Genomic DNA, 12,603 nt, shown 5'->3' on the forward strand with positions numbered 1-12,603 from the left:
TTGACTGGCTCTTTAATTGGTTACCTGACCTGTATCTGTTAAGTCGAATATTGGGAGGTATTCTAATTGCGATCGCTGTTTTGATTTCTATTTGTTGCTTTATTCAGTGTATTCCTTCATTACTTCAATTTTGCACATTTGGTACTAGACATAGATCGGTTAGCTTTGTTTCATATTATTCCTCCACAGATGTTAGTTCTGTTTAATGAATGTGTAATAGACTGAAGTCAAGGGTGAAATGTACTGCTCGATTTTCCCGGCCCTATTGTGTTGATGGGTGATTAGGGTGACTTCAGTCTCTCTACCATTCAAGCCTAAGGGTTAGAGTAGTGAATGAAGTCTATTTTCTAGGCACTTCGACATGATCCTGTGTCCTTCCCCATAGATTAGGGCTTGCACACATATCCTAGGGGATAGATTCGTTAGTCTTAGGGATAGCCTGCCCTGTAGTGAGGGTATTTCATGGAGCCGTGCTGAATTCAGGCCTGGTAGGCCTCAAACGGGGGAGACTCCATCTTTCTTTCTGCTCCAGCAGCTTGAGATGCTTCTAGGTTAAAGGGGATGTTTTAGTTATGAGGTGTTATTCGCTTGGAGAGAACCGGTTCAGACCGGCCCTTATCGAAGGATTGTATTTTTCTTCATGCCGAAGACGCTACATCAGGCCGGCCGGCTGGGAAAGTGTCCTTGGCACGGGGAGGTACAAGAATTTGGTGGGCGGCAGGTTACGGGCTGGAATTTTCCATGAGAAAATGCACCTCTATATTAGTGAAAGTCTGAGGCAGATACTGGCACTTATTTCTTTCAATCCATAGGCGGCACCTAGCCGTTAGCAGAAAAGCTATTACTTATTCCAGGGAAGACAGATGATAAACTTGAGGGCGGAGAAAGACCAAGAGACAGATACTCTTCTAGCAGAATTGCCAGAGAGGAGAGAGTAGCCGATGAGGAAGAGGTCCCAGTGACTCGGAGAAGGGAGCTACGGAGGTGTGATCTCCAGGCGAGCCGAGGCACAGACGAGAAGGGAACCTAGATGACCATTGAGTGCAGGCTACACACGACTAAGGTGATGTCGACCCCTTTCTTATTAGAGTGTACAACCTAATCTTTCAATTTTCTTTACAGGTTATGTGTTACACAGTAATGTTATGTGCTTGCGTATATGATATATAATAAAGTCAGTTTGTAGTGAATCAACATGTGCTGCGTGTTCTTGTATAAGAGGGTAGCCTATTCTTCTAGTCAGCTGTGACTTGACATGAACAGATGTTAACCCTGATCAGGTAAGTGGTAACTGAATAAGGGAGAGAGGAGCCCCTCGAACCAGAGAACAGGTTGTGCTCAAACTGGCAGTTCTTGTGTGATCTGATAAATAGTAACACTGATTCTCTTGTTGTATGTTATGGTGATCATAGGATGAACTCGTGCTAAGGCTGCCGTCTGGGTAGGAAGTCCTGGGTCCATCTAGGACCGCGAGGCTGAGGCTGCCGTCTGGGTAGGAAGTCCTGGGTCCATCTAGGACCGCGAGGCTGAGGCTGCCGTCTGGGTAGGAAGTCCTGGGTCCATCTAGGACCGCGAGGCTGAGGCTGCCGTCTGGGTAGGAAGTCCTGGGTCCATCTAGGACCGCGAGGCTGAGGCTGCCGTCTGGGTAGGAAGTCCTGGGTCCATTTAGGACCGCGAGGCTGAGGCTGCCGTCTGGGTAGGAAGTCCTGGGTCCATCTAGGACCGCGAGGCTGAGGCTGCCGTCTGGGTAGGAAGTCCTGGGTCCATCTAGGACCGCGAGGCTGAGGCTGCCGTCTGGGTAGGAAGTCCTGGGTCCATCTAGGACCGCGAGGCTGAGGCTGCCGTCTGGGTAGGAAGTCCTGGGTCCATCTAGGACCGCGAGGCTGAGGCTGCCGTCTGGGTAGGAAGTCCTGGGTCCGTCTGGGATCGCGAGGCCGCCACTTGTATTATAAGAGGTCTTGGTATATATAGTAGGAATTCCCTGTCCTTAGGTGGTATATATATGTGGTTACTTATTGTGAATAGGCCCTAGGGAGGGGGTAACGTTCTGGCTGGGTTAGAGAGGCTCTGTTGAGCGGGTTCTATCTGATCCCAAAGCCCAAGCAGAACAATGGCGTAAAAAGAAGGTGACACAGAACATTGCAGTGTTGGAACTCTTCCCAATTCTAGTAGCGCTGCATCTCTGGCGGTCCACACTGAGCAACATGAAGGTTGTCTTCTGGTCAGACAACATGGCGGTGGTGCACGCCATCAACGGCCTTACTGCCTCGTGCCCGCTAGTCTTGAGTCTGCTGAGGGAGTTAGTCAAGGAGGGTCTGCGCAGCAACGTCGAGTTTAGGGTGTGGCACATCGCGGGTGTTCGGAATGTGGCAGCTGACGCTCTTTCTCGCTTTCAGTGGCTCCGGTTCCGAGAGGCCTGGCCGCGGGCAAGGGCGGAGATGACACCATTCCCGGACCACCTCTGGCGCTTGCTTCAGTGGGGGAGAGACTGAGGAAGATGGGGGAGAGGTCCTTGGCGCGAGCGACGCGGAGGAAATACGACACACAGTTAGCAACGTTCAGAGCGGTAGTGGAGGCGCTGGGTTGCTCAGCCTTGCGGGCAGAGGAGTAGGTAGAGGCTTTTGTGGTATGGCCCAAGGAGAATGGCAGATCGCACTCATGGATCTGTGGTCACCTGGCAGCCGTGCGCCATGACGCCAGGTTAGATGGGAGTGTCGACCCGACGGGGTCATCCAAGATTAGGGCGGCCCTGAAAGGCTGGGCCAGGGAGGAGGTTAGACAACCTGACACCAGGGCACCCATTGAATTCATAGACCTTCAGCTCCTCCTGGACGCGGTACCACTGATTTCTTTCTCCCCTTTCAAAGCCAGGCTGTTTTCAACGGCTTTCTGCTTGGCATTCTTTGGCGCATTTAGGGTCAGCGAGCTAGTGGCAAAATCGAAAGCTGACCTGTCTGATTCTGCGCTGGGGATAGCGGACGTGGCCCTCAATGCATCGCTGGAACTGTGGATTCGCAGATCAAAGACAGACCAGGCAGGGAGGGGGAAGACAGTCGTGTTACAGACCCTAGGGGACAACAGGTACTGCCCGGTTCACATGGTCAGGGAATACCTGGCCTTGCGCCCAGCGTCCCCGGGTCCTTTCCTGGTTCACGCGGATGGATCCCCCTCACCAAGTTTCAGTTCGACCGTATTCTGGGAGCCACTCTGACTAAGGCTGGCCTAGCAGGGAGCGGGCGCAGATTCTCCTCGCACTCCTTCAGAATTGGTGCTGCTACTTCAGCGGCCAAAGCCGGCCTGGGCCCAGAAGGAGTAAAAGGGGTGGGGCGGTGGGAGTCGGATTGTTTTAAGAGGTGTGTTCGCCCTTAATGCTGTATGTGTTGACCCGACTATTCCCGCCCTGGGTTTTTTGTTCCTTTGGATGAGCGTATCGAATTTTGTGTGTAATAAAAATACGTCTACCTAAAGCTGATTCATCGTTTCATTGACAGGTCACCAGGTTTGGTTGATGGGACACTCCTACATCACGAGGCTGGAACGCTGGGCAGCACACAGGATCTGGTCGCAGAATTTTGCTAATACACAGTTCGTGTGGCTGGGCTCCCCGGGAATGAAATGGAATGAAGCCCGGGGCATAATTGAACAGCGCCTGCCAGTTGCAGGGGTTCTGCCCTCCGTTATTATCCTACACCTAGGGGGTAATGACCTGGTTTCCAGGGGGAGGAGGGCCCTACTCATGTCTATGCAAACTGACTTGCCGGCCATTAGCCAGGCCGGGGGGTCATGCGAAGTCTGATGGTCTGAAATTGTCCCCCGCAGGATTTGGAGAGGGGCCAGGTCCCCGGCAGCAGTAGAGCGTTCACGTAGAAGGGTCAATAGGTCCATGCAGAAATTTATGGAGCGTAGGGGCATGGGCTTCATCAGACATGCATTGATCCAAGAGAAGGTTGAGGGGTACTACGAGGTGGATGGGGTGCACCTGTCCAGGGTAGGGGTGGACATGTTCCTGCTCGACGTACAAGAGGCGCTAGCTAGCAAGGGACATCAGTAACACCTATGGGGGTAGGGGGGGCTCTGGCAGCGACGGTAGCCTCCCCAGAGCTGTGGCGGAGTTACAGGGCGATCTGGAGGCAGACGGGTACAGTAAGGGTACCTCTGCGACAGGCGGTACAGTAAGGGTACCCCTGTCCGGCACAGTAAGGGTGTCCGAGCCAAGGTCCAGGAGCCGAAGGGGGTTCTGGAAAGACCGCGACGGCGCCCCGTTAGTCCTTCGGGCGGTTGGGGGGCCTGACCAACCGGAGGTGTGCCACAACACGCTCCGCCCCTGTCAGAAGGGGCGGGAGTAGGAGACAGATCACGTGACCCAGTGGATGATCTGAAAATAAATACGTGCCACACTGCCGGGCATCGACCCACCGTGTGTGCTGGCTCACCAGGCGGGCGGAGCAGCTAGGGGCTGCTTGCCTAGGATCGCCCGTAAGATAACCCATTTATTGTCATACTTATGTTGTATGAAATAAACCTGCAGCAGTTCTTCACCCACAAAGAAAGTGTCAGTGTAATCATTGGGTGACGTCTGTGCATGCGTGTTGATTGAAGCGGATGACGGTGTGGTCACTATGACAAAGGAACAGTAAAATCAATGGCCAATTTAACTAAAGCAGAAAAGGTTGCTATCACCTACCTTTGTGGCATTGCCCCCTTATCAAAGCTCATTTGGCAATCCAGTATAGGCACCACAGCTGCCTCTCCAGCTGCACTGACTTTAACACAGCCTCATTAAAAGTATGAAGGGTTGAGTTGCTGCGAAGACCGTTGCTGAAACTGGCCGTAAGAGAGGGGCACGCCTCTGGTGGCCGCCTCTCAGCCCCTGTCACTCAAAAGCCAGACCTGCAATTCACATCAGGCAGGCAGACAAATAGCACACAGAAATGCCAACTTCTAAAAGTGGCATTTCTCAACTAGTCATCATAAATCTGTGCACACCATTGCGCAGCATTTATTCTCACAATTTCATGCATACTAAACTCGACCATGCTGCTCCTCCCATCCCAGGAATTATCACTGACAAAATTTATCAGGGAATCCCCAATGCCTTCCTATGGGAGGGCAGGCCAACCTTACCAAATGTACAAAGAGAGCGCACGCACTTTACACTGGACCACAGTGCTAAAGTGCCCAGACGCCTAAAACCACCAACACCAGGTCAGAGAAAAGGTAAAAAGTTTAGGGATGAACCTGCCAAAAGGGCCAAGTCCAACCATGTATGTTGAAGTTTTGGTTATTATGCTGACTCCGCCAGATAGCTTCAGCTGTCTTCATCAAGACCGCAAATAAGGGTGGGTGGGCTGCCAAGCGGCGAGACCCCATACCAGATTGATTTTTCATGAAGGATTATGGCCTAAATCAGAGGTGCCCAGCATGTTGCTTATCGGCTCTCAGCTGTCTATTCGATTGCTCTCGAGGGTCCACCCCTCTGTTTTATTTTGCTAGTTCTCTACAGCACAAAAATCTTCTATTTGAATAAAACATATAGGCTTTCAGGATTCTATGTCACTAAATATCAGGGCACAAATATTGAGTCACACTGAAAAATTATCAATCATATCCTATTAACAAGTCGCCATTATATATAAGGGGCATACCTAACAGGATTCTATGAAAAATATCCTCAAAGCAAAAGGATTGCTCTACACCATCATGTTACCCAACTTCCTATTTAGAAGACTGCAATCCATTTTTGTAATTTTGGCATATTTTATATCAAAAGACTGAAATATCCCAGTTTATACAGAACCACCGGGTGCCGTATAAGCTGGTATCTTTAGAGGATAACGTTATTCCTATCATATTCCAAATCACAGTGAACCCATTACTATTAACATTAACCCTATCTTTGATACAGTGTAGGGGAGCATCGGGAATCGGAGAGAACAACTACTTAATTAGCTTCATCCAAGCCTCTCTCGTGTTTAGTCTCTTTTGAACAGTGTCCAATTGGGAAATGTACCACTGTTCTACATCCCCTCCTCTTTTGTTCCGTGTTATTTTTTCAAGGATAAACCAACGGAATTCCATATGTTTTTGTTTTAAAAGGACATACTGCTCAAGCTGCAGAGCATTCAATTTGTTGGTTTTTAATGCTGCTCTATGCTCAAGTAATCTCAATCTTAATTCTCTACCGGTTTCATCTATATTGGCTAATCCACAGGAGCACAGTAACAGATATACTACATTAGAGCTCCTACAATTATTCAGGCTTTTGATGGTCATATTGTATCAATTATACTTAAAGGTTTTGCCCACTATACAGTGTTCACATATTGAGCAATTCTCACACTTATTGTTACTCACCGCTTTCGTCATTTGGAGAGTGCCCTGTTGTAGGGGTTTTGCTTCTCTATAAGTGAGTGTGAACTAGTGACTTATGTAAGTTATCATTTGGTTTGAAGGCAAAGAGTGTTTTTTTTACAATTTTATCTCCTCATTCTCATTTAGAATTAACTATGTTTTTTATTTCATTTCTAATGCTGGAAAATTGACTAACAAATACTACTCTCTCATTGGTCCCTTTATTTTTCTTGCTGCTGTTGGTTCTATCCAACATGCTGTCACGATTGTAAAAACGTGCCCTTTTGAACCTCTGTCTGAGAGTTTGTCTTTCAAGATGTCAAAATGTTTATAGAAGTCATCGCAGGACAAACAGTTCTCCGTAACTGAAGGAACTGTCCAAAGGGAATCTTATCCTTCTGTGACCTTGGATGATAACTTGTATAATGCAGGAGAATATTTTTGTCTGTGGGTTGGCAACAATTCAGCCTCCAAGTGTCCACTCATATTCTTGATAGCGATATCTAAAAAATTCACCATGATATTATTAAAGTGCACAGTGAATTTCAAGTTGAGTCCTCCAAGATAAGCCATTCAAGAAACTCCAGTAGTTGTTCCTCCTGTCCATCCCATATAAAAAAAATATCGTCAATGAAGCAATACCATTCCGATATATTTTCAAAGTAGGGCGCAGCTTCATTGAAGACATGCTTTCTCTGAAAGTTACCAACATAGAGACATGCCACACTAGGGGCATAAGTCACTCCCATGCTGTTGCCCTTGAATTGAAGGTAGAGATCATCCTTAAAGAAAAGCATATTGTTTTTCAAAGCTAGGGTTATACATTCAATTATAAATTCCTTGTGGGCTCCTCTAGTGTCTTCATCTGTCAGAATTTCCTTGATCTGCCTAAGCGTATCATCCTGCAGAATATTTGTATACAACGCCTCTATATCGAGGATAACTGGAATCTGAGGCTGATCATAAACGCAGTACCCTCAACAATATAGATGATGTGTGCCGAATCCTTAATATATGATTTTTGTTTAAGTACAAGTGGTTTCAAAAAACTATCGGCATATTTGCTCAAGGGTCCCAAAGGGGAACCCAAACAACCCACAATTGGTCTCATAGGTGGATCCATCTCTTTTTTATGGGTTTTAGGTAAACAATAAATTGCTGGTATTATTGTGTTGTCATTTTTGAGGAGTCTAAATTCATCCTCACAAATCCACATGTTTGCTTTGGCTTCCTCAAGTAGGATTCTTACCGTTATCTTCAATGCATCTAATTTAGTCATAGGTGCCCTAGTATGGTGATCGATGACATCAAGTAAAATCTGCATTCTCCTATCATAATAGTCTGTGTCAAATATTACCACCCCACCGCCCTTATCATCCAGTTTTATTGTTAGGTTGCAATCATTGTGTAAGTAGTGGGATGCTTCCCTATGTTAGTTCAACAGATTGTTAAAGTCAGGGTAGACATCTGCAAGGGCTTTCCTTATGTTCACCTTCACAACTTTTAAAAACATGTCCGCATTCTTTCTAACCTGGTGAATAAAAGGTGTAAATGTGGACTTGGCTTTTAACACTGAGATATTCTCATCCCTTAGCGGCTTCCAATTTTCAAAGTATCTTTTAATTACATTTTTCTAAAATTTTAATTTTTACTGTTATTTTTAAGTATTCTCATGAATTAACGGATGTGTGACAAATAGGATTGTCTTTTTAGTGTCTTGTCCAATTATCAAATCATCACAGTTTTAGATTTTTGTTTTTAATGTGTAATTTGTATATTTTATTGAATGCTTTATTAAATTGAATTCATAAGTACTTTAATATCCCGCCTTTTTGTGCTCCCTTCCGGATTGTCCTTATGTATGTGTTTGCATGTGGAGTGTTTGAAGGTAAGTGAACTTAAAGGAAAATTTAATATTCTAGAAAGCGACATAGACCTCTAGGTGAGGAATACTGTAAACCTACCACATGTGCTTACAGTATCCCTTTGAAATTGATAATGTGTTTCATATGAAGGTATGGTGCCATAAAATCCACTACCTGGGCACTAAGACGTTTGACAAGAGTCCATGCTAGTAGCATAATAGAAGCTTGCAAAGTAGAGTATGTTAATGCAAGCATTATGAAAACCAATGCCTTGAAAGATGTACCAAAATTGGTTTATTACCGGTGGCTACTAACAGTTTGAAAGTACTTGGCCTGTTTGTGAAATGGTGGGTTTATCAATGCTTGAGCTTTTAATATTCACTAACTCATGTCCGTAATGACATGCTGTTGTTATTTTTTTAGACCTTTCCTTAATGTTTCGTTTTATTAATCTACTCCCAGTGTGAAAACCTTTTTTATTGGTTACATTATTTGTAACACATATTTAGTGTCCCAAAAACACTGGCTTTTCGAGAGGTGTCGTTATTAGTCTTGTGGCTAAGCTGCTGATTTCAGAACATTGAGACCTGGATTCAAATCCCAACTACAGTGTTTAATTGAAAATCTTTTGATATTGGTCCAATAATTTATTCTTCCTGTGCCTAAAATTATCAATACATATGAAATGCAATTCATTTAAAAGATGTGAGATGTAATGTCATTGTGGAAATCAAATGCACTTTTCTAACCGGCTAAATTCACATTTTGTAAATATCAGTAGTGATGTACGTTTAAATCCTACCAATGTTTAACAAGCTTGTTCTAAAAGCATACAAACTGCTCCTAATTTGCCCAAAAAGGTACTGATGATAACCCCATACGTTCTTTTTATAACAGTATTTAGGTCCTAAAACATTTTTAATATTAATTATAAAATTATACTTACAAAGTATAAATTATAGCTTGAGTTACTAAGCAAATCATTGGGGCAGGCCATACCCACTTTATGAAATGGCATTTAATTTCTTTTCCAAGTTACTTATGTTATAAGCTGACAAAAATACCTTGTAGCGCTGTAGTTTCCCAAAATTCCTTGGAAGGTATTGTCCAGATCTGCAATCGCCCACTTCATGCTGACCATATCTGCAATAAAATTACAGATTTCCATTATTTTTCAAACGCCTCCTTAGGAGTACCCTTCAGGCCAAGCCATTACCAGGCTCTTTAGGTCAGATTTCAATTAGTACTACTGGCCTCTACTGTATTTTAAAATACATTTTGCCATTAAGTTTCCAAAATAAATATTGTTCAATACATATCTATATTGATGTCGAAGGTATGGTGTGATAGGTCTATGTATTAAATCCCTTTCAGTTTTACTTCTTGCTTCCGTCATTATAAGAACACATCTATATTATCTATGTCAGAAGGTTTTGTTGTTGTTGGGATTTCACTCATCATATGTTACACACGCAAATAATGTTTCTTGCCTACCAAAGTTTGGAAACTCCTGGCGTACGTGGATACCATCTGTGTTTAGCTGATTCTATTTGGCATTTGTGTTGGGTTTCTGTTAACTTGCTCTATAATCGTGGACACCTCGCATACTCTACGTTTGCTCACTTACTCAAATGTGGATTTAGATCACTTGGAATATTCCGTTAACTGGCCCAAAGTATTTACGAATAAAGCAATCCGAGGTCACTTATGCTAAAGTTAAGAGGTCGGAGGCTATTCGACTGTGTTTTCATGGTTTTTTGGCATGGAGGTGGATTATTATGGTAAATTTGACAATGTATTTAAAACTCTGCACATTTTGTTTACTTTTTCATTTTTATATTTTAGGGAAACTGAGTTCCTGCCCTGTCACAGCACCCTCCTCAAGGTTTCATGATCTGCGGTTGAGTTCTAAAGATAGTTCACTTCTGATATGGCAACTTCAACTCCAGCTACAAAGTAATGTTTTTTTCCTCTACATGGTGATGTTTAAGCTAATTCAGTTTTTTAAATTATGTGTGACTATTAAATAATTCGTTTTTTCAAGCTGCTCCACTGATAATTCTGAACTTAAAAGGTGCACACACAGGCAAGCGTACAGAGTATCATTGATGCACACATTTTTTTATTCTCAGTGTGTATTCTACTTACTTTAAGTGGCTATGGGTTAATCTCATTAGGTTATTGGCCTCTGTTGCCCCCAGACCATCAGCAATTGGCTTGAGACATCATGAATCACAGCTTGGATCAGCCAGAGGGGTATCTTAGTCTTGTTGTTGTTCTGTAAGCCATTTGGGTATGTCCATCTGCCTCAATTGAATACATCAGGGACTATTTTATATCTTAAATTGACTGTGAGCGTTCCAGTAATACTGGGCGGTGAGCACTGACAAAAGCATCTGAAAAATGGAAGCTGAAGAAACATTTTGTGTAGCATCCATTTTTCATTTGTTTCGCTTTACTTCAATTGGTTGACGTTGTACACCTGATCCATATGCCACACAACCCTATTGGTTTTTCCAGTGCTTTTCATTATTATCACAATCATCTGTCCTTCTACATACCATATTCTAAAGTTCCCTTAAACTCTCAAATTAAGAACTTTCTAGAATAGAAAACAATACCCAGTGCAAAGCAGGTAATCTAAATATTTTGGGGGGGATCGCCGTATCTGTGTGCGTTAATGTAGGTTTCTCTTCTTTGTGAACGTTGTGAAATGGCAGGTGCACAGTTTTGCCAATCTTGTGATTGTCCTGTCCCATTTAGAGGTGAAGGAACCTGAAACCATAGTTTGACAGTGGAGCTTCAACGGACTCTACCATAATGAACTCTGATGTTGACCGCTCTTTCAGCACAGAGCTGGCAGTTCACAGCGATGGTTGTCTGCCCGGATTAGGGTGTCGCACTGAGGTACACATAAAGTGATGGTTTGAATGCTTGATTTTATCTCAGTGACTGATGATTACTCTGTTCTGCATTCCAGTTCATCTTCTTTTGTCCACCTAAGTCATGAACCAGCCACATGCAGTCAGACGTGATCCTGCTCAAATAGGCCTAGCACGAAGTAGCTGGCCAGGCACCCTCTGAATGCAAACACAAGCATCCCAAGACCTGTTTGGCCTGTTGTGGCCTATTTAGCCAGACATAGCTTGTGTCCTAGGGCACAGTGAGCAGAGAACCCACATCTGGGCATACCTGTCACTTATAGAACATCCAACTAAGGTGCAGCGAACTGAAGAGGCCCAAATAGGCCGAAACTGTTTATTGGGTTGCTTATGTTCTTGATCAGAGAAGACTTGGCAGTTCAGCATGAACTGCTTCTATTGTCGCGGGACCAAGGCTGATTTACTATGGTTGGGTCTGATCTGAGCTGGCATGGAGGCTAAGAAAACAATGGACTATGATTGCGGCCCTGAGTAAGTATAAGTGACTGAGATTAATTCAAAAATTCCATCCATACTTTAATGTATTATCTATTTAGGGTAGGGTATCATTATTCATTTTCCCTACCAGGGACTACCATGCAAGACATGTTACTTATTGGTAGGGAAGTCGCACAATGCCCCCACGTGCACGTACATCGGTTAGCGGTCTAGTGGCTGACGCGAGGCTATTTAGCCCGCACGCTGATGCGGATGCGCAGCGCAGGTTCCCTGGGCGAAGCTGTGTTGAATGCTAGCCAGGTGAGACCATCTCTAGACCTCTGATTTTATTTTACTTTTAGTGTTTTTAAGAACTGTGTGATTTTACTTAAAACTGCTGAAATTGCTGCTGCACTTATTTGCAAATTGATTCCCGCACTGGGGAAGTGAAGGAGGGAGGGGGATCGAACCGCCATTACATCGGTTAGTGGTCTAGTGGCTGACGCGAGGCTATTTAGCCCGCATGCTGATGCAGACGCGCAGCGGGCACACCGCGGGCGTGCCAAAAGCGCGCCTAAGGCAAGCCCGTCTGCGCCCATCCACGCACCGGTCGGGCACAGGGCCTGTCCCCATGGCCATTTTCCTACAACAACTAGGAAATACACCAAAGAAACGCTGCACAGCTTAAATCCGGGTAAGGGCAGGCTTTGTTGTTCCTTTATGCCACACCCTGCAGTTAATAATGGGTTGGAGAGCACTTTTTGCAATAGCTGCTGACAACAACTCCCTCTATTCTTTAACCTGCCAGCAGTTGGTCCTAGCGGTATGATAGACAAGATGACTGATGCCAGTAATACTGGTCCTTTAAAATGTCTTTTACTTAATGCCAGATCCTTAACTAAGCATAGCACGGAATGTGCATTACTGCTGGAGGAACTTGATATCAAGCTGGCCTTTATCACTGAATCGTGGACAGATAATGCTTCTGGACCAGATCTAGTAAAGGCTACTCCCACGGGGTTTCACTG

The 12,603-nt window shown here is 44.7% G+C and overlaps 1 protein-coding gene across 3 annotated transcripts in view; it reads left to right on the plus strand.

Moving 5' to 3' along the window:
* STXBP4 (syntaxin binding protein 4) overlaps positions 1-12,603 on the plus strand; it is a 686,902-nt gene that overhangs the window by 47,271 nt on the left and 627,028 nt on the right. For all 3 annotated transcript variants that reach the window (XM_085617160.1, XM_085617162.1, XM_085617161.1), the window contains exon 2: positions 10,062-10,172. In XM_085617160.1, coding sequence (XP_085473286.1) covers positions 10,147-10,172 — 26 coding nt within the window. In that variant the 5' untranslated portion in view covers positions 10,062-10,146. The remainder of the gene's footprint in view (positions 1-10,061; positions 10,173-12,603) is intronic.

This window comes from Triturus cristatus, chromosome 7 (genome assembly GCF_964204655.1).
Source record: "Triturus cristatus chromosome 7, aTriCri1.1, whole genome shotgun sequence".
Lineage (NCBI taxonomy): Eukaryota > Metazoa > Chordata > Amphibia > Caudata > Salamandridae > Triturus > Triturus cristatus.